A 21,716-nucleotide genomic window follows, 5' to 3' on the forward strand; every position below is an offset into this window, starting at 1 on the left:
TTGAATTATTCAATGATTATATTACGGAGGTTGCGATTTCCCAGAATGTGATGCCAATGTTTTCCTTTTATCACACCGTAACGGTTGTAGTATCTGAAGAAACCTGTTTGAGGCAGTTTTATCGTGCACCTGTAATCCAATAACCTCACATAACCCTGTCTTACAACTCCTACTATGTGAAATCGATGTGATCATTGACCGATAAGACGCAGATCCTCCTTTTCCCCCATAACCAATCATGTGCTAGAATTCTCCAGTATATGAAGTGATGTATCTGTGATTTTAGGGTCAGTCTGTTACTTGATTTGCTCTTGTATGAGATTCTTCAGGAATATTTTCTCATTGTTTCTTGGGCATAATAAGCACCTTGTTGGCTTGAGCTTCTGGACTCTCTCTGCTGTTTGTCAAGGGAATGACAGATCACTGTATGGATCACCTTGTCACTGGACCTCAACAGGAACGACCGCACATTTTAAAACACAATATGGTTAATGGACCGCACTTAGGTAGCGCTTTTTTAACCTTAGCGATTCTACACTGGTTCTCATTCATCCATTCACACACCAATGATAGTAGAGCTGCCATGCAAGGTACTGGCTTGCCATCGGGAGGAACTTGGAGTTCAATGTCTTGCCCAAGGACACTGTGGAGTCATGCGGGCTGGGAATCGAACCACCAACCCTGCGATTAATGGACAACCCGCTCTACCACCTGAGCCATGTGCATTCTACCATGAAGCACTGTGCATCATGGGTCAGCCATTTTGAAACATTTTTTTTTTTTGCACAACCACTTACAGCCAAAGAGCTGAGTGCAAAAATGAGGTCTTTTACATGATGTTAAACAGTACACAGGATAAACATGCAGAACTGAGTATAGCAAAAGTAAAATGAAAAAGATTGAGTAAAATACAGAGCCATGATTTATAGTGTTGTGAATCGTTTTATGTAACCAAGCACACAAAACACACTAAACATGCCAAACTATTCACACAGATGCATTTCCAGTCCAGGAAACGCTTGCCCAGTGCATTTATTGCAATTCACACCATGGCCAGAAGAAGGGTCTAATTCAATTCAATTTTATTTGTATAGCGCTTTTAACAACGGACATTGTATCAAAGCAGCTTTACAGAAACATATAAACACAGGATGGAGATTTTAAGTGTGTGGATTTATCCCTATCGGGCGAGCCGGTGGTGACGGTGGTGAGGGAAAAACTCCCTGAGATGATACGAGGAAGAAACCTTGAGGGGAACCAGACTCAGAAGGGAACCCGTCCTCATCTGGGTAACAACGGATCGTGTGAGAGTAAAGGAACGTTCATTATGGTTTTTATATGAAGTCTTTGTTGAACTAGTCCACTGTTCACTAAAGGAGACCTGAGTGTAAAACTGCATGTGGTAATTGTAGTCCCAAAGCCATCGCAGAAACCGTAGTCCCAGCAACCACAGCGAGAACGTCCATGTGGAATTGAGGTCCAAAACCATTTCCATGGTACTTCAAGCGGTACCATCCTCAGCAATCTACAGACTGTAGTCTCCAGTTGATGAGAGCGCCATCCAGAGGTAGTGCATCCGAACTGATCAGGCAGGTCCAGAAAGCAGAAAGGGTCAGGATCGAACTAATTGCTACTTTAATATATATTAAACTATTATGTATCACTGGATACAACCACGCAGGACTTTTAGGTGTGTTTTGGAGAGTAATATTTGGTAATACTTCTATTCTTTAAGGCTGATGATGTGGTAGAGCTATAAATAATGTGGGAATTCTGTGTTCCGGCTCATTTACTTGTGGCCTACAGGGTCATACAGGGCAAGTTTGACTCTCTGTCGCCCCCTCATGATGGATGTGTTCAACCAGGGAAAGGAAAGCTTCAGGTTTGAGGAGAAGGAGAGGTCTGGGATGGAAAGTGTTGGTGTTTTGTTTGTTTGTTTGGTTGGTTTTGGGTTGAAAAAAAATGCGTCTAAAACCAAAAGAAATCCAAGTAAGATGCGTAGTTAGTGAAAAGGGAACCCCCATCTCTCTCTCTCTCTCTCTCTCTGATGGATGGTTTGGGAGGCTGAAACTTCTCAGCGTGTCTATTAATTGCTCTATAAAGCCGCGACAGTGACTCCAGGCTCCTGTGCCATTTCACTGTCTGCCTCCAGCACAAAGTGGATTTTGTTCCAGCGTTGGAAATTTTCGGGGTGACTCATAGACGTGTGTGTGTGTGTGTGTGCGCGCGTGGGCGTGCGTGCGTGCGTGTGCGTGTGTATGCGCGCGCGGAACGCATAAATTGAGTCGATTCACGCGCTTGCGGTGAGAAAAAAAAAAAGAGAGAGAGAGAGATTTCATCCAGAAGAGGCTTGAACCGGGGTTTGTTCAGTTTGGTGTTCCTTGGGAGATTTTTCACCTGTTTATAAAGAAGATAATAAACCTCACAAACACCCACCCACACGCGCTCTCGCGCTCGCTCTCTCTCTCTCTCTCTCTCTCTCACACACACACACACAGACACACTCACACACACATCTCTCTCTTGGGTTTGCTGGATTGTTGCCTACAGAGCTGGAGAGAAAGTCTGCGAAACACACCTGTAAACGGTAATGTTCTTTACTTATTATTATTATTTATTTGGCATGAACATGATTTATGATTGCATGGGTTTTTTTTTCCTTTTTTTTTTTGTTTTTTTTTAAACATGATTCATTAAATGGTTTAAATGTGTGTACATTTAGATCCATCATCATTCTGTGTGTGTGTGTGTGATATGTGTATGATGTATGTGTGTGAGGTTTTTTCCCCCCACTGCAAATGGGTCAATATAACACTTAGGATTCGGCTCATTTAAAAAAATAAAATAAATAAAATAATAATAATTAAAAAAACACCATGTCATTTAACACATGAGTAGCAGTGCTCATCCATCTCTCACTCTGACACTGACTGATGTGTTTGAGGTTTATAAAAAGCAGCATAATTGAGGAATCAGTGTAATATATATATATATATATATATATATATATATATATATATATATATATATATATATATATATATATATATATATATATATATTGAAGGCAAGCATTCGTTTGGAAAACGTTACAGTGAGCATGAACAAGTAAATCAGAAAGAAAGAAAGAAAAAAAACGTGAGTGTAATAAAAATCACTTCTGATAACGAGGGCTGAAATTTATTGTGCTGTTTGGAAAGCCTTAAATGTTTTTCGTGTCCATTTATTTCACACTTGGTTTAGTATGAGTTAGTATTTTCTTAAAGATGTCTATTTAAAAAAAAAAAAAATCGAAACTTTATAAAGGAAACGATTTTCTGGATTTGATCAGTATCAATGCAGGTAGAATACTAAAAGAGGGTTTAAGAAATTGATCCTGATGTAAGGGGGTGTAAATATTTTTGAAACCCAGACTCCTTGTCGTTTGAAAGTAAATATCTGAATGACACGCTTTCCTGTGTTGTTTGTCAGAATATTTTCGTTTAGCAATTTCAGCCGTGCGTCTTCTGACTTACAATCAAACACTCAATACATATCAGCACTGCAAAATATATAGGCTAGCTATATACACACACGAACATGTATAATATTATTATTTGTATATATATAATACAGACCCTGTCATTCAGGCGCGTGACGCATTTATTTGGAAGGTACTGTTGCGTGCGAATCCATCCGTCAATTAATCAGAATAAAAAGCTTCTTTTGCACAAAAAGTAAACGCACCCGTACATCAGTGGTCCTTAATGCACAGTTATATTGATGAGGTTATATTAGATGAGTTTTAGAAGGTACATACAGGTACATAGCCCACCCAAGGGACTGATCAATTATGCATACATGCATACAGGCTATACTACTCCACTGAAGGTGCTCTTCAGTCCCGATTTGTGTTTTAACTTAACTCAGTGAGAAATATGAGACTCGCACAAAAGCACCCGAATACCATCGTACACCCCTTCAGTTCAAATAACCGACAATAAAGAGCTCGATCAGGGGTGAGTAAATTATCCAAATAAATCTGATCACAGTGAAATACGACAGAACATTCTGGGGGACGTGTTTCTGCTCAGAGTGAAGGGCTTCATGTTGTAAACCATCTTTATTTAGTGCCTTTGGCATTGCGTTAGTCGTGTGTGTATGGAAAATGAGTGAGAGCTCCAAATACGTTTTTTTTTTTTAAAAAAAAGAGAGAAAAAAAGAAAAGAAAGAAAAACAAAAAATAATAAATAAATATATAATATTTTTTCTTTCTTTTTTGATAAAAATAAAGAGAGCATGCCACATGACGCACTGACTGGAACATGGTTTTCAATTTAAAAAAATAAGGGATATTTGATATAATAGAAATAAACGGGATTTAAAAAAAAATACTAATAATAATAATAATGTAGCATATATAATGAATTTGTTGTGCATCTCAAAATAAAAAAAAGGTTAAAACTCCGAGATGTAATCTGTTTAATCCGATAAATTGTGATTTTTTTTAAAATCAAGAATTACCCCGTTTTTATCTTTATAAAATACGCGAAATTAAGATATACATTTTTAGTATTATTTATTTGTGTTATTATTATTATTATTATTATTATTATTATTATTATTATTATTATTATTATTATTATTATTATTATTACTGTGTGTGTGTGTGTCCCAGCAGTGTGTCTTTGGTGTGAAAAGCGCTCAATCTGATGATGATGGCGGCTTCGGCTTCATCCTCCTCCTCTTCCTCAGCCGTCGAAGTGGATCAGAGCTCTGCTAATCTGCGACCTCCAGCCTCGGGTAGGTCCTGATAAAGCGTGAACACACACACACACACACACACACACACAACAACAACAACAACAATAATAATAATAATAATAATAATAATAATAATAATAATAATAATAATAAAAAAAATAAATAAAATAATAATAATAATAATAATAATAAATAATAATAATAATAATAATCAGGCTATAAATATAAAAGCTATTCAGTGTGACTTGTGCTGCAGGTGTGTATTGTCTTGATTGTAATTGCTCATAGACCTTGTCCACTTCGTGCACGCGCTTTCAGCTAAAATGAACGCTCAAAAAGCATAATTAGTGAAATTACAGTAATGAGGGGAATTATCCTCTACAGCCGCGGCGTGAATACCTCACTGATCCCTCTCATAATGAGGCCCATCCCACAATCCCACAGTCCCACAGCTCATACATCATAGCTCTACACATTAACAATAAAATACAACTGTAAGATTTCTGGATACTTTTTTGAAAGTGTTGAATATATATAGGCCTATCTATCTATCTATCTATCTATCTATCTATCTATCTATCTATCTATCTATCTATCTATCTATCTGTCTGTTTGTTTCTGCCTGTCTATCTATCTATCTATCTATCTATCTATCTATCTATCTATCTATCTATCTATCTATATGTATTCGTCTAAATGTGAAGCTGTTGCTTAGAGACAGAAAAAAAAATATCCCCACAATTTGCTGGGTAAGTGTAATTGGCCAATTTATAGCAATTTTCTTTTGAAATAAAGGCACAAGTGTGCGGTGTGTGTGTGTGTGTGTGTGTGTGTGTGTGTGAGAGAGAGAGAGAGAGAGAGAGAGAGAGAGAGAGAAAACGCACACGTGTCTTTCTATTATCTCTCTGCCACTCTCCATCTCACGCTTACTGATGCGAAGCGGTGGCCGACACACACACACACACACACAGACACACGCGCGCGCGCCCCTTTTTCATCTCCCTTTTTCTTACACACCAAACGGACAGATATATAATGTTTTTCTTTCTCGTCCCCATTCTTTATCTCTATCCACAGTCACACACACACACACACACACACACACACACACACACACACACACACACACGATGTAGGCTATAGTCCATGCTGTACATTTCTGCTCTGAGTTGAATTTGTACCAGAAAACACACACCAGACAGAATATATTTTGTCTCTGATTGATTGCATTTTCACGCTTTGTGTGTGTGCGTGTGTGTGAGTGAGTGAGTGTGTGTGTGTGTGTGTGTGTGTGTGTGTGTGTGTGTGTGTGAGAGAGAGAGAGATAGAGAGAGAGTTCCTTTGTGGTGTTCATCTGTCTATAAGGTTTGCTAATGCAGGACCACAGTCCACATCAGATTTTTTTGGTGCGAGCCAGACGAGTTGTCCCGCATCATTAGTTCAGTCCCGACCCTCATTTCATGCTCGACATTATTTTAAAGCGCCCCTTTACCCCGGAGTGTCAGCTTCGCATCAGCTTCTCATCAGCTTCTCATCAGCTTCCCCCAAAAACATGAATGTAGTGTACATTGAAATGTAATATAAGGTACATACCACTGATGTTTCATTCAAGCTGTATTATTAAATTACATCTACACCACAATCTCGAACAATTGATCATAGCCTTATGTAGCTTTTACATGATATAATATCCATGTTACTACAGTGAAGTTTGTAAATGTACATATTCCTATTTCCTGAGTTTACACACAAAGTGGAAATTCTGCCCTTCATTTCAATACATTGATAAAAAAAAATTTCAGTGTTAAATCATACATAGTAAAGGTACATCCTCAGTAGGTACCACCCCAATCTATTTCTTAGGGTGTAGGGTCAAGGGTTCTTAAAGATGTTGTAGCTAGGTGCCCATATAACTGTAAAAATAAAAAAAATAAAAATCCCATGGACCCGCTTCAAGACATGATCAGTTTTATTTCATTAACATTCCATAAATGCGTGCAATAATATATTGTATTAATATGTATGAAAGCCATAGAGCTTTCTGTTGATATTTTCCTTGTTGCTGGCATGGTACCATCACGGGTACATCTTTCGCGACTTTAGTATGTCGATTTTTCCCTCAAAACGTCAATGTATTATCAAACAAAAACAATAACAAATAATTAAGGTACATATTTGGACCTTAAGGGCCATTAATGAAGTCTTAAAGCTGCTGTGGTGGAAAATCTCCTTAGCTATAAATAAAAACTTCCCAAAGTCAAGGGGTTGAAGATGCCAGAAATCAGGCTTTATTTTTTTAAGAATAAAAACAGAAAAGCCGACATGTCTGCAGATCATCTGCTGAATACAGTCGACGCTCATGCTTTTATTCAACACTGAAACAATGATCACATTACATGAGGTTTTCTCATTTTTTCCTTTAAAATCACATTTCTGATGCCTCGCCACAGTTATACTCCTTTCTTCATACCTTATCTGTAAATGTGGCACCAGTTCAGTCAGATTATTTTTTTTGGAAAAGTTTTTTTGATTTTTTACTGATTAACGTCAACAGCGCGTCTTAAGAAATCACAAACGTCAGCTTGGGAAAAAAGATGCAGAGAACAGACTCAGAAATAACAGAGCAAGCCTAGAAGAAACAGACACACTTTCTACGTGAGGAATGTGTGTTCGGTGATTTTTCACGAGTTAGAGTAGTTCGTCTTGCTCTGATTTTAGTTTCTTCGATCAATGCAGTGATTACTCTCTTACAGCACTGTGCAAAAGTTTTAGGCACATGTAAAGAAATGCTGTAGAGCAAAGATGCCTTCAAAATAATGAAATTAAATGTCTCTACATTTTTCTACAAAAAAACAAACAAACATAAAGTGCAGTAAACAGTAGTAAATGAAACAAAGTCAATATTTGGAGTGACAAAAAAATAGTAGTCTACGTTCAATGTGTGCAGTTTTATACGGAGATGAGCTGTAGGTGTTAGTGAGCATCTTTCAGAACCAGCCACGCTTCTTCTGGAGACTTTGACTGTCACACTGGCTTCTTATTTTTGCAGCAAAAACCCATTATGTTTTTTTTTTTTTTTTTTTTTTTTTGTCTGAAAAGTGTCTCTTATGTAATGCGCTGCTGTCTTTACTGACATACAAACATTTTTCAGTAACGTTTCGTTTTTGTGCTAGAAAAGGTTGTTGTTTTTTTTGTACTGACTCGATAGTGGAGAAGTCATCTCACTTTGGTTGAATGAACACATACCATTTACTTAAAAATATACCATACTACACACACACACACACGCAAAGATACATACTAAAGGTTCAAAATAAATAAATAAATAAATAAATGACAGATACCCTTGATAGTGTAGATATTCTGTTGACTATTAGCAGGGTGGTGTTTATAAATGGTGTATAGAGTAATTAATAAATGCTCTATCAAGGATTCCCAAAACATTTATCCAGGTAACCCTTTTAACTGCAAAATAAATTCAGGACAGATTCATTTTATGTACATTTTTTTTTGGAATGTGTACAATAATATTTTGTCTATTCATCGGAGTCACAGCACTCTCTGTTCCTCAACTTTCCACTGAACTGAACACGAGGTCCAGTCTGACGTTATTCCGCGGGACTTTGCTTATGAGTTATTGAGGGTTGGTTTAAACCAAGTCGATTCGAGCGAGCAGTCAAGCAGACGAATATCTATACAAACTCGATCATTATCATTATAGCTTTAAATATAATGGTGGGTTGTGGTTTTGGTTTCCAATGCTGTAACAAAGGGAAACAAATAAATAAATAAATAGATGAATAAATAAATCATAGACCCTGCTGGCTATGCTTCACAGACCTCACTTTGAGAACCACTACTCCATGTACACTCACTTTATTCTGATGCTCCCAGTGCATGTACAGTTAGTTTATGTTTAGATTAATTACTATTGATCAGTCGTTTAGGTAGAACATTTCTGCTTTCAGGAAAAGAATGATGCTAAAGACATACGGCGCACTGAGAGTCCATTCGGAGTTCATCAGAAAGGTTCTAGCTTAGCTACGTGCAGAGAGTCTGATGAAAGGGTAAATATCGCAGAGGTTGAGAATGCAAAACACTTCGGCGCTGACGTATATTCCAGTCTGTACAAGTTTCCTGTAAGGAGATGTTTATTTAACATTAATGGTATGAGTCTCCGTTGTCAGTGCTTTGTAACAGGAAGGTCGAGAAAGTCTTCAGGATAGAGGAGTTAACATTTTCCAGTTTTTTGGTCACCTGAGAAGCTTCGTATGTCCAAGAGAGACAAAATTAGAGGCTAGTGAGGGAATCACTGAGTATTACTGAGTAATAACAGGAACTGACTTGTCTGCACGACATTAAATGTAACGCTAAATGGATAAAAAGCAATACATGTCATTCAATAAGAAATGAAAACGTGTGATTGTTGGCAAGTATAAGAAGTATAACACACTTCAAGACGTGCTGTTATAGGAAAATAATCAACGTTAGGGTGGTGAAGGTAACTCCACTTCAACTCCACTGTTGATACTATTTTACAAACATCGGCCTATTGATAGAAAGCGGCCATTTTGTTTTCAGGTTAGGAACAGTCAACACATTATGTACAGTCTGTCATGGCCCCCAGGGGCAATTCCACCTTGGGCCACTAGAGAGCACCCTGACTGTCCTTGCAGAACTTCTTCTGTTGTCTCACTGATTTCCTGTCTCAATCATGCTCACCTGTTTGTTATTTCTTCATTAGTTATTCTATTTAAGCTCCTTGTTTTCGCTCTTTGTTTGCTGGAGCATTGTGTTCAGATTATGTTAAGTTTTGTGTTTGGTTCGTTATTGCCACTTGATGTTGTTTGTACTATAGCTGAAGTATTTTCCAGCCTTGTTTTTCTAGTATTTCTTTGTTTCTGGTTGTTCTGGTTCCCCGGTGTCTTCTGGTGTTCCTGGTTCCTCGTGTCTGTCTCCCTGTGTTCTGTTCTTTAAAATAAAGAAGTTCAGCATTTGTATCCGCCTACACGGACTCACGGCGTGACACAGTCCGACCCACACTATAAAGAGTTACCAAATTTATAATATAATAATCATGCACTCTGTTATCACAGTTTTCAGTATTGGTTTATATTAACACTGTAAACACAGACTGATCAGAAACACCAGTTATTGGTCCGAGTCATCGGGGATGTTTCTGAAAATCAAGTAACGACTAAGTAACTAAGTAACGACTTGGAGTTAAATCTCTTAACAAGTCAATAATATCGATAATGTAAGTAAATAATGTGTGTATTACAAATGACAGTAAAGAAAAACAAGTATTACAAAGAAATTGTTAAACAACTAAATAGCACATATAAATAACAGTAAAAAAAAATATACGAATATATAAATAAATACAATCTAGAACAAATACAATTAGGTAAATAAAACAAATTATAACGCAATTTAACACTGTCAAATTTTGGTGATTGACATTTTGACCACCTGAGCAGTGATTGATTAATTCATTTTATTTTGAAAGTCCACAGTCTGCTCTTGTCATAGCTAGAATTGAAATGAGCCAGGAGCTTAATCTCTTAACTCTTCTTACTCTTCTTACTTGCTAGCTAGCTTTATTTCCCTTCGCAATTACATCGGCAAGCGGAAGCACTAAAGTGAACAAATTGATTAAAAAAAAACAATGAATTCACATTTTCTGGCCCAGATCAATATGGACACTACTTCATGATTTCTTCGTGATCTGACGTTAGCTCCATAAGTTCCATAGTTATTTATATTAGTTACGTAAATTACAGTTTATATTCTGTTCACACCACAAGCGGACTTCCTGATACACAAACCTTTCACCGAGTGATAGTAAAATGTGTGTGTTTTTTTTTTGTTGGCATGTTTGTATAAAAATCATTAGGGCCCCCTGGTGGTCCTGGGTCCTTATACCGATCAGAGCGAGAAACGGCCCTGCAACTTGGCTCATATAATGACATCATTGTTGGTCTATTTTAGACGTCCTTGGAAAACGTAGATGTCTGGATTTGAGTAATGATTTAATGAGTGTTTTGAGGGTGTAGAAAAGACGGTCGTTGTTGTTGTATGCGTGACATGGACCAATAAATGGATGTCGGCCTCGAGGCAGACCAGAAATGTACTAAAATCCCCCGGTGATGATGTCTTTCTATGGGGCAATACAAGTCAGGCTTGGCTGGACACATAGTCCTAATAGATGAACGTTATCGAGACCTGGAAACAACACGTGGAAACAAAACTTATCATCATTTACACTGGTATATCTTAATGTGCTTAATATAAATGGTGTAACAAGCCTGTTTCAGAGCTCATTATCATGGAGTCATACCGGTATGACAATCAGGATATATCTACAATCGGGATGAAACGAAGGAGACGCACGCATACTCTCACACACACTCGGTAACCATTTACACACTTACAAAATGCCTATTCGGTGTTGAGTTAATTCAGTAAGAGTTCATTCATCACAGTAAGGATTTGTCACTGCCTCATAGGCTCCATTTGGCGCTCTCTCAGGCTCCATTTCTCTCCAGCTTATAAAAATCTAAAATGTCGGGTGTACACACTGAGCAGCTCTGATCTTCTTCTCTTTGCAGCATGCGATGGCTGGTACGGGGTCGCGCACGGCTGCACCCGCAAACTGGGCATGAAGATCTGCGGTGAGTTTATTTCTTTCTTTCTTTCTTGATTCAGACCTATTTCCTAAAGCGATGGCTTTTTCACACATCAGAGGTGTTCAGACCTGACCGTGATTTTAACCTCCGTCCTCTGGGAGAGCACATTGACCTCACCCTGACCAGAGGGGTCTGTCTGTGTCTCTGTGCTCCTTTACTTCTTTATTCTTTATTCATCGTCCTGGTTTTTATGCCCCAGATCACAGATGAAAAGAGCAGCGCTGTCATCGCATGTTCCCATCGCCCTAGAGGCTCGATCCCAAATGACTGCCTAATCCATCCCTGTTAAAGCACTACGTATAGGCTTAATAGAATTGAAGTGCTGAGGTCGCTATTTTATTCATGTGACTTGTCTGTAAAGTCCATGCAGTATGCGTGTTGTGTTTAATGAGAGTCATTGTAAAAGGTTGTGTAGACTACACCCAGCAGAAATAACACTGCTAGACCGTAGAGCGCTGTGTGTCAGGGGGATGGAGCTGAAAGGTCAGTGAGCAGTGATGGAGCCTCAAGGCTAGAGTAAGCTGAGTGTCGTCCCCCTGTAACGCTCAGTGCTCCGTGTCCTCCCAAAAGAAATGGCAATTATTTACAGAACCAATAGAAAAAGCAAATAGACAAACGATGGGAGGAGAAAGATCAAAACTATCTCTGCTTTTCTGGTTTAGAGCTGAGATATAGACCAATCTCTGGAGTCTGCCTTGAGTGCACTTCCTTATTAGTGTCCACTAAATCAGGAAATTAATTCAACTATAATAAGGCAAGTAGGACAATTAATGAGAGAGAGAGAGATAGACAGACTGTCAGACAGACAGAAACAGGAAGTCAGTGTAAGAGAATGAAAGAGGGAGACAAAAAGCTAGACCAGAAAAAAGAGACAGACAGACACACAGACTGAGGGGGAGACGGACACAGAGAGACAGATAGAGAGAGAGAGAGAGCGCCTCACATCCCTAACAGCCTTCTCACAGTCCCAAACACCCCCCCCCAACCTCTCACAGCCTCAAACATCCCCCTCACAGCCCCCTCACAGGCACTTACATACCCCGCACAGCCCCAAACAGCCCCCCACTGCCCTAACAGCCCCATCACAGCTTCTAATAGCCTCTTACAGCCCTCAGAACCCCAAACAGCCCCCTCACACCTCCTAACAGCCCCTCACATCCCTCACAGACCTCACAGCCCCCTAACAGCCCATTCACAGCCCTGGCCACCCTCACAGCGCCCCCATCTGACAAATTGCGAGTTAACTCCACAAAAAAAAAAGACAATGGCATTGAAATTGATTTCATTATTTGTAAAGTAATAGGCAGGCTTCGAGGCGATACTAAACTTTAGAGCTGATTTGACGTTATAAAATGAAATCTTTACCTAATATGAATATTAAAAGATGAATCCACCAGGGTTGAAATAAAATAAAATCCTGACAGTTTGGCTGCGCTGTTTATTGAGTGCAAAACAATAAATAAAATTTTTACACCAGGGAGTCGGAGGAAGCTGCTGTGTTCTTGGACCTGCTGTGAGAAAAACAGAGAAATCCAGCAGCACTGAATGGATTTGCATAGATTTGAACAATCTTTAGCTCTTATCTGAGGCTGAATATGAAGCGCCGCTGCACTGCTTCTGTCTCTGTCTGTTTTGTGAGATAACACACACACACACACACACACACACACACACACACACACACACACACACACACACACACACACACTCTGCACAGAGATAATCGATGTCCACTGGGAATCAGATGACCAAACATTCCCAGGTTTTCAGCTACGAGCGATTTGACCAGTAACAATGCATTTGGGAAAACGCCGGTCCTTTTTATGATCTCATTCAGAGATTTAACACAATGAACCTCTTCATCTGTCACACAGCGATACCGCGAGACGATGTCGACATTTAATGATTAAATCTTCCTGATTATATATGCATATATAATGAAATAATAAATAATGAGTCAGTGCTGCTGTTTAGTATATTAAAAAAAAGAAATGTTTACATTTTTTAAAGAATCTCAGTCATCTTATCACTGCATTTGGAAAAGCCCCAGTATTTGTAGTATTTTTACAATAAATTAGGTTTTTATATAGTGATACCATTAAACAACCTACATTTTAGTGGTACTGTTTAAAATGTAATACAGTATTTTTAAAACAATATTTTTTTTTATGACTCTAAAGATCTTATTAATGACAGTGTATTGGAAGAGCCATTACTTTGATTATACCATCCACAGATTAAAAAATAAATAAATAAACAAATAAACAAACAATTATTATTATTATTATTATTATTATTATTATTATTATTATTATTAATATTAATATTATTATTATTATTATTATTATTATTATTAATAATAATAATAATAATAATAGTCCCAGTGACCTTATCAATGACAGGGTATTGGAAAAGCCATTACTTTTATTATACCATCCATAGATTTTTTAAAATAATAATAATAATAATAATAATAATAATAATAATAATAATAATAACAGTCCCAGTGACCTTATCAATGACAGGGTATTGGAAAATCCATTACTTTTATTATACCATCCATAGATTTTTTAAAATAATAATAATAATAATAATAATAATAATAATAATAATAATAATAATAATAACAATCCCAGTGACCTTATCAATGACAATGCATTTGGTAAACCAATTATTTTTACAATTTTGTGATACATGCTTTTAAAAAAAAAACAAACAAACAAAAAAAAACAACAACATTGAAATCTTTTCCATATAAAATGACACCATTAAATAATACATTTTGGGTAAAATCTTTTTTTTTTTTATTTTAGGCAAGAGTTTAGAATATAAACCTGAAAAATACAAAAAATGAAACGGTTTCTCTGTCCCAGTGATCTCATCAGTGCGTCTAGGAAAATAAAATTTTATTATGCCGTTAATTCGTGGCACATCTTTAGAAAATGAGATGTTTATTTGATCTCTTATGTTTTATGTGCTTGTTATATGGAACGGCTTCCCGAACGACGCTGTCTGTCTCAGGTGTAATAGCTTTCGACACATCTTAAACATGTTGGCTTCCTGCTTGAGCTTTTCTCTCTTCTTCACACCGGTTACTGCACTAAAGCCTCCCTGATAGATCGGTGTCATAGGGAGCAGTGCGTATCAGATCTATAACCCTATCAGATCTCTGTGCCTCCGGTTAAATGACATGTTTTGTGTTCGGGTCAGGCAGCTTGAGCACTCGGGCGGAAATGTGTTGGGGGTGGAAATCACCACTAAAGTGCATATAAATATATATACACATCAGCCCAACAGTCACTCATACACAGAGCCATGTGTCGGGAGAATTAACTTACAAAGTAGGTTGTAGCAAGGATCTGGACATGTTTCTAAGCGGCTTCCATTCCTCATCGTCTCGTAACGATGCAGGGTTTCTGCAGAAGAACAACAGCTTGGAGGAGAAAGGCAGGATGATGGGATCCTTCAGAGAGAAAGAGCAGAGTCATAACAGGGAGAATCGGGAGAAGGAAACACGCTTCACCCGCACCGAGACTGACTTCTCCAACCTGTTCGCCCGGGGTAAGACTTCTCCGTCACGGCTTCCTTCATCCTTATTTACACATTTCATCCATTTTTACTTGTTTAGATCTCATGACACTCGGTTGCTAGGTTACAGCGGGAATAAATCGTGTGTATATTTGCTATTAGTCAGATTTACTTGTTAACACTCCACCAGCTGCACATGTGCCCTGAGATTACACTTAAATTAAAGCAAAGACTCTACTTCCTGTGTACATTTTACTGTAAAATTATTTAGGATGGAAGAGTATGAATGACTCGTTATACCACAGCACTGTCGAATGCTTGATTCCGATTGGTTAGAATATAAGCATAATTTTTGTTTGTTTTTTTTTAAATCATGTATTTATGTTTATAATTGAGTGATTTTTTACGATGTCCCACATGACCAAAAAAAAAACATTCAGGTTTGAACCCTGGGACAGTCTTGAAATACAGTGAAGGTAAATATTGGATAAAAGAAAGAAAGAAAGAATGAAAGAAAGGAAGAAAAGAGAATGAAGATATTCTAAATAAAACCAGCCACACAAACAGAAAATGTACAGATACATAAATAAGGTAAAGGAAGAAAGTAAGAAAGAAGGCATAATAAATAAATAACTGAATAAATGAATGAATGAATTCTGTAAAGGAAAGAAGATAGTATAAAAAACAAAAAAGTAAACAAATACATATAGAAGGGATGCATGCATGAATGAATGAATGAATGAATTAGTGAAAGACAAAAGGAAATTTTGTAAAATAAGTAAATAAATAAATAAATAAATAAATAAATAAGAGTGAAAGGGAAAGAAAGAAAGAAAGAAAGAAAGAAGGTGCAGTATAAAGTCGGTTGGTCATCTTGCTTATGTCCACATTCCTTTTCCAACAATTATCTCAGTTTATTGGATCAACGTGGATCCATTTAACAAACATTCAGTGAAGTAATAGAGTTTAAGTCTTGGCTGGTGATGACATGATTAGATGCTGATACGTTGTTACCCCACAGATATATACGGAAAAATAACCATTTTGGCCATAGACTCAGCCAGAAATATCTTAAACAACTGCTCCACGGAAGTAACAATGGTCAAATTCAGCTGTCAGACAAAGCCCATCACTTCCTCTCCTGAACTTCCTCTCTCTGCAGATTTACTTCCTGCTAAAAATGGTGAAGAGCCGACTATGCAGTTTCTCCTCGAGGTCATGGAGATCCTCACCAATTACGTCCGCAAGACCTTCGACAGATCCACCAAAGTTCTGGACTTCCACCATCCACACCAGCTCCTGGAGGGCATCGAGGGCTTCAACCTGGAGCTCTGTGACCAGCCTGAGTCACTCGAGCAGATCCTCGTGGACTGCAGGGACACGCTCAAGTACGGGGTCCGCACAGGTACGATCTCAAATCACACACTGGAGATCTGTTCTGGATGTATGTGTGAGTCTACATGTCTGTTTCGTATTGGTGATGGACTATGTGCTGAATAAATGAAGTGTAAAGTGATGGAATTTAGATTTGGGATATAATAAATATTTGAAGAGTTAGCTCAGAGTATGCAATTTGACAGTTTTAGCCTCCAAACCAGTAACATACTACCACCAAGTACAACTGGCTGATGCTTTTCCTGATCCCTTGGAGACAGGATACAACTGAGCAGTTAAGGTTTAAGGTTCTTGCCTAAGGACCCAACAATGGCAGTGCTGGGATTTGACCTCACAACCGTCTGATCAGTTTCACATGTTCTCCTCATGTCCACATGGGTTTCCTCTGGGTTGTCCAGGTTCGAACTCAAAAACATTCCTGCCTCATCCCCAGTGTTCCCTGGAGAAACTCAGGATGCTTAACAGGATCAGAATACAGCTGTTTGATGCATGGCCCATGACATCCTTTTCATAATTAGCCACAAAACCTTGAGGAGGAAAAGAAAAAAATCGATAGCTTCTTTCAACTGTAAGATTGCAAGTCTCAATCCCAGCAAGTTTCAAGTTACAATCCCAGCGATGCCACAGCCATCCAGTCGTTGGGTGTCTCTGAGCTCATGTATACAGAAGAGAGCAGATTTCCTCAGAGTGTGTCAGTGATCCTCTTCTCGTGTCTCGAAGGAAGAACGTGTTAGCTTTCACCCTCCCTAGTCGGTAGCAGTCAACTTGATCAATCAATGATCAACCTGTTAGACTTAGCACTTATTTAAGGTCTTCGATACTCATACAGTACACATGAAAATAATTCTTCAATATACTTTCAGTCATATTGTACACTTACTTCCAGTTCGACCATGAAACTCTCATGATAAAAGGATTTGTTTATATTTGATTACTTTAAACTGTATTAAAATAACTGGATTTACACCTGTTTTGGGCGTGCCCGTGTTCAGCGTAGGATTTATTCATGATCTCACACTCCATAGTTGGGGTTAATGACTCAATGTAAGTAGACAGTCAGGGCTTGTAGAATTTTCAGTGTTTCAGAAATAAACACAGAGTCACGATACTCTACACACAGGAACCCAACAGTGTCCTGACTGATCTTATAACAGACTTGCGGCGATTAAAATACTTCATTTGATTATACTGATCGAAAATGTCCAATAATAAGTCGATTTCCAATCTGCCGGTGAAACGGGACGCCAGCGTACTACTAGAAAGGGTTAAGTAAACATCGAGACTAAATCGAATCATCTAATAGTGCACGCGTTTAATATCAACATTACAGTATCATCAACGTATCATCCATTTACGCTCGGCATCGAGCGCTGCTGCTGAGCTTTTCACTCATTTGAATAATTTCAGTAAATATCTCATTGAAACACTTGCGTTATAATATAGAAGATTGGACTGACAAGTAAAAAAGGCCGTTATTGGAACTTGACTCGGTAAAAGAAGAAATATGATGGAAGAATTCGAACCATAAAGCAGCATGTACAGCGTATCAGTCATTAAACCTGCACTCAGAGATGGTCTATAAAATGTCATACGATCAGGAGTCTTGTTTCTGTTTGGTCGAATTAATTATTTACTAACACAACAGAGGGTTTTATTTGGATTATTTATTTATTTATTTGGCCCCTTTTCTGTAATTGTGCAACAAGAACACTCCAAGAGGGGAAATCAAACCCCATTAGCACTATTACATCTTATAGCTGCCTTAAAGCAGGTCTGAATGATGCTGTAATGAAATGAGGGTCATTAAGAGGCATTTCAAATAAAAGGAGGCAGTTAAGGTCCAAATAGGCTGAAACGTTCAGTGTGTGTGTGTGTTTTCACTGAAACATTACAATATTAGATTGTATCTGTAGTGCAAAACTGAATAATAATGTTCCTTCAGACCTGGAACTGTCCTTGGTGCTGAAAATGAACCCCTAACCCAATGAAAGGGAAAAATAAATAATTATTTAATTTATTTATATTTACGACTTGTCTTCATGTGCAGATTCATTACGTGTGTTTGAGCAGTGAAACATTTCTGACGTCTGACGCTTATTTTCTTCTCTATTCTGCTTTCTGCCCTTTCCTTTCCCCCTCTCTGTCCCCTTTCTTTATGTTCCCTTCATTTCTTTATTTCCTGCACGTTATCTTTCAGTGTTTCAGTGTTAAATAATAGAGCAATTAAAACTTGTACTGTCAATGGAGCTCTGTGGTGAAGCTGGTCCATTAAGATCAAAGGCGAGCTGTTCAGTTGTCTCACAGTTGGGACAGAGGGATACTGTGAATATTCAGGAATGTGTATATGAGCTAGATTTGCATTTATATTCCAGAACATTAACTTTTGAAACTCACTCAGCTCTGTGTTGGGTGCTGAATCACTGATAGATGTAGTTTTACAAAACTAGATGTTTTTAGTTCAGTTTTAGTTTAGTTCACTGTTCCGTTTTAATTTCTGTCTTCTCTGTTATTTACAGGTCACCCAAGATTTTTCAATCAGCTCTCCACTGGCCTGGACATCATCGGCCTGGCTGGAGAATGGTTAACATCCACTGCTAACACTAACATGTGAGTGATTCTCCTTTCCTTTCCTTTTCCTTTCATTTCCTTTCATTTCCTTTAAATTCCTTTCCATTCTTTTCCTTTCCTTTCCTTTCTTTTATGTCTTCCTATTTATTTTCCCTTTCTTTCCTTTCCTTTCCTTTTCCTTTCCTTTACTTAAACATCCTCCTGTTTCCTTTCCTTTCTTTTCCTTTCCTTTCCTTTCATGTCTTCCTATTTCTTTTCCCTTTCCTTTCCTCACCTTTCCTTTCCTTTCCTTTCCTTTCTTTTATGTCTTCCTATTTATTTTCCCTTTCTTTCCTTTCCTTTCTGTTCCTTTCCTTTTCCTTTCCTTTACTTAAACATCCTCCTGTTTCCTTTCCTTTCCTTTCATGTCTTCCTATTTCTTTTTCCTTTCCTTTCCTTTCCTTTCCTTTCCTTTCCTTTCCTTTCCTTTCCTTTCCTTTCTTTTCATGCCTTCCTATTTATTTTCCCTTTCCTTTCTTTTTCTTTCTTTTCCTTTCTTTTCATTTCTTCCTATTTCTTTTCCCTTTCCTTTCCTTTCCTTTCTGTTCCTCTCCTTTTCCTTTCCTTTACTTAAATATCCTCTTGTTTCCTTTCTTTTCTTTTCTTTCCTTTCACATCCTCCTGTTTCCTTTCCTTTCCTTTCATGTCTGCCTGTTTCCTTTCCTTTCTTGTCCTTTTCCTTTCCTTTTCCTTTCCTTTCATGTTCTTTCTTTTTCATGTCCTCCGGTTTCCTTTCCTTTCCCTTCCTTTCCTTTCCTTGTCTTTTATGTCCTCTTACATATCCTGTCCTTTATTCCCATCCTCTTCATGGTCAGGATGATTGCGTGGCTGTGTATGATCTCACACACATCGTGTCTGATGTCAGGAGGTTATGTAAAATGATTGTTTTTTTTTTTGCTCTGTGGCCAGAGGTGCTGGTTTTGTTAGTGCTGTATCGAGTGATGATCTGATAGCGCAGGCAGCGCTGGCACCCCCGAGGCACGTTAGATTGCATATTGATCAGGACATTTCATAAGAGCACTGTATAATAACAAGAATCATCATCATCATCATCATCATCATAATAATAATACAGAGCAGGCCGGATTTCATCTGCAGGGAGATTTTGGACAGGCGGAATAAAGAATATGGCTGCGTATAGACTCAATAGCAATCAAGAGTATTCCAGCCATGTTCTAAATGGTTTCATAAGGTCCTGCTCACTTAATGAGCATTTTCCCTCCGCTTCTTTTTCAGACATTCATACACAATACCTAAGGCACAGATTTTTTTGTGTTGATTTTAACCTGATATTAAGAATTCTACCGTGAAGCAGCTATTGTACGTACCGGAGCTATTGTAGCTTCAGAATGAACTCGTCCCAAATCTAGTTAACGGCCCATTGACTGAGCGTGACTGATGGCTGGTAGGAGCCGAGTGCCAGCTGAGGCCAGCCAGTCGGAGTGCATGTGCCCCCTCCCACCCCGTATCCACCACCCCCCCGGGCCGTGGAAACTCCACATAGCGTGTCCCTCCGAGTGGCTCTTCCACTCCCACAGGAACGAGCCGCTTCATTAGCGCTGTCCTTCTTTATATAAACGCGTGGCTCCATTATAGAAGTCACTTACTATGAGGAAGGGCTTGTTAAACCGCCATTACAGGAACAATGGCTGGTGGCACAGGGGAATTACTTTGCTTAATACACGCTTATTCACATGAGTCCCCACACAAATGCACATTTCACTGCAGTTCATACCGTTCTGGGTAAAACGAACTGTACACACATATACTCAAATGAGCCGAAACATGTTTGGTGATTAAAGTTTTCTTCTTTAGTTTTTTGTATTAGAGCTACAAGGCTAATATGTAAAAAAAAAAAAAAAAAGTCTGGAAGTCTATTTAGCAAATACATGCCCACATCTTCACCTGCTCACGTCAGAATATATGGTATGATTTTGGAATATTACCTTCTCTGGTAGAATATTCAAGCTAACTTCATAATGTGGGTTGTGTTCAGGGTTGTCCTGGTTTTGGAAAGTGTATGAGTGTGTGAGATGGCTGTGAAGATCGCTTCTGTAATATTCAGGGCTTTAATTATTATTGGCCTTTTATTAATATCGCACCTATTATGGTTTTTCAAATATTACCATTCATGTAGTGTGTTATATACGTATCTGTTTGTGAATGTAAAAAACGTCTGTAAAGTTTCAAAAATCAAAGCGTACGACAAACGGCGTTATCGACTCCCAAAAGAAGGAATCGATTCTGAACAGCCGAATCGAGTCGTTAGTGATTCCTGACTTTACTTCCTGTACTAACCTACGTAGGTTTGTAATAAAAAGCCCCGCCTTTGGTCTTCCGAAACACGTTACGGTAGTGGGCGTTTCCTTTTCGACACATGCTGACAGCGCTAGACCAATCACAACAGACTGGGATGTCTGACCAATCCGAGCAGAGTATGCTCTCTGAAAGGAGGCGTTGAGAATGAATCATTTAGAACGGATCATTGAACGAGTCGTTAGTGACAGTGGGGGAAAAAGGTAACGCTGCAGTTTAAATTACGGGCACGTTAAAGTGTTTTTTGACCTCGGATGCGTGTAAATCTATCGTTTGAGACCTTTAAAACAAAATCAGGCACGTTTCAAAAACATAATAGGTGCGCCCATATTTACATATTTAATTTTTAAATAGAACATCCATAAACATTTGTCTTTGTGCTACATTTTTGCTTTTAAATTTAGATAGATTTATGTTCATGTTTATAGATTACAGTAA

At 38.2% G+C, this 21,716-nt stretch overlaps 1 protein-coding gene across 3 annotated transcripts in view; it reads left to right on the forward strand.

The window, feature by feature from the left end:
• The first annotated feature begins 2,086 nt into the window (after positions 1-2,086).
• Positions 2,087-21,716, forward strand: part of gad1b (glutamate decarboxylase 1b) — a 40,256-nt gene continuing 20,626 nt past the window's right edge. Inside the window, exons 1-6 of one of the 3 annotated variants that reach the window (XM_017479356.3) lie at positions 2,087-2,587; positions 4,658-4,782; positions 11,355-11,417; positions 14,844-14,993; positions 16,123-16,365; positions 18,872-18,962. In XM_017479356.3, coding sequence (XP_017334845.1) covers positions 4,692-4,782; positions 11,355-11,417; positions 14,844-14,993; positions 16,123-16,365; positions 18,872-18,962 — 638 coding nt within the window. In that variant the 5' untranslated portion in view covers positions 2,087-2,587; positions 4,658-4,691. Of the gene's footprint in view, positions 2,588-4,657; positions 4,783-11,354; positions 11,418-14,843; positions 15,552-16,122; positions 16,366-18,871; positions 18,963-21,716 lie in introns of those variants that run through there. The other 2 variants (XM_017479355.3, XM_053683747.1) reach the window with 2 other exon arrangements.

The sequence above is a fragment of the Ictalurus punctatus genome, chromosome 11, assembly GCF_001660625.3.
Source record: "Ictalurus punctatus breed USDA103 chromosome 11, Coco_2.0, whole genome shotgun sequence".
NCBI classification, from domain to species: Eukaryota; Metazoa; Chordata; class Actinopteri; order Siluriformes; family Ictaluridae; genus Ictalurus; species Ictalurus punctatus.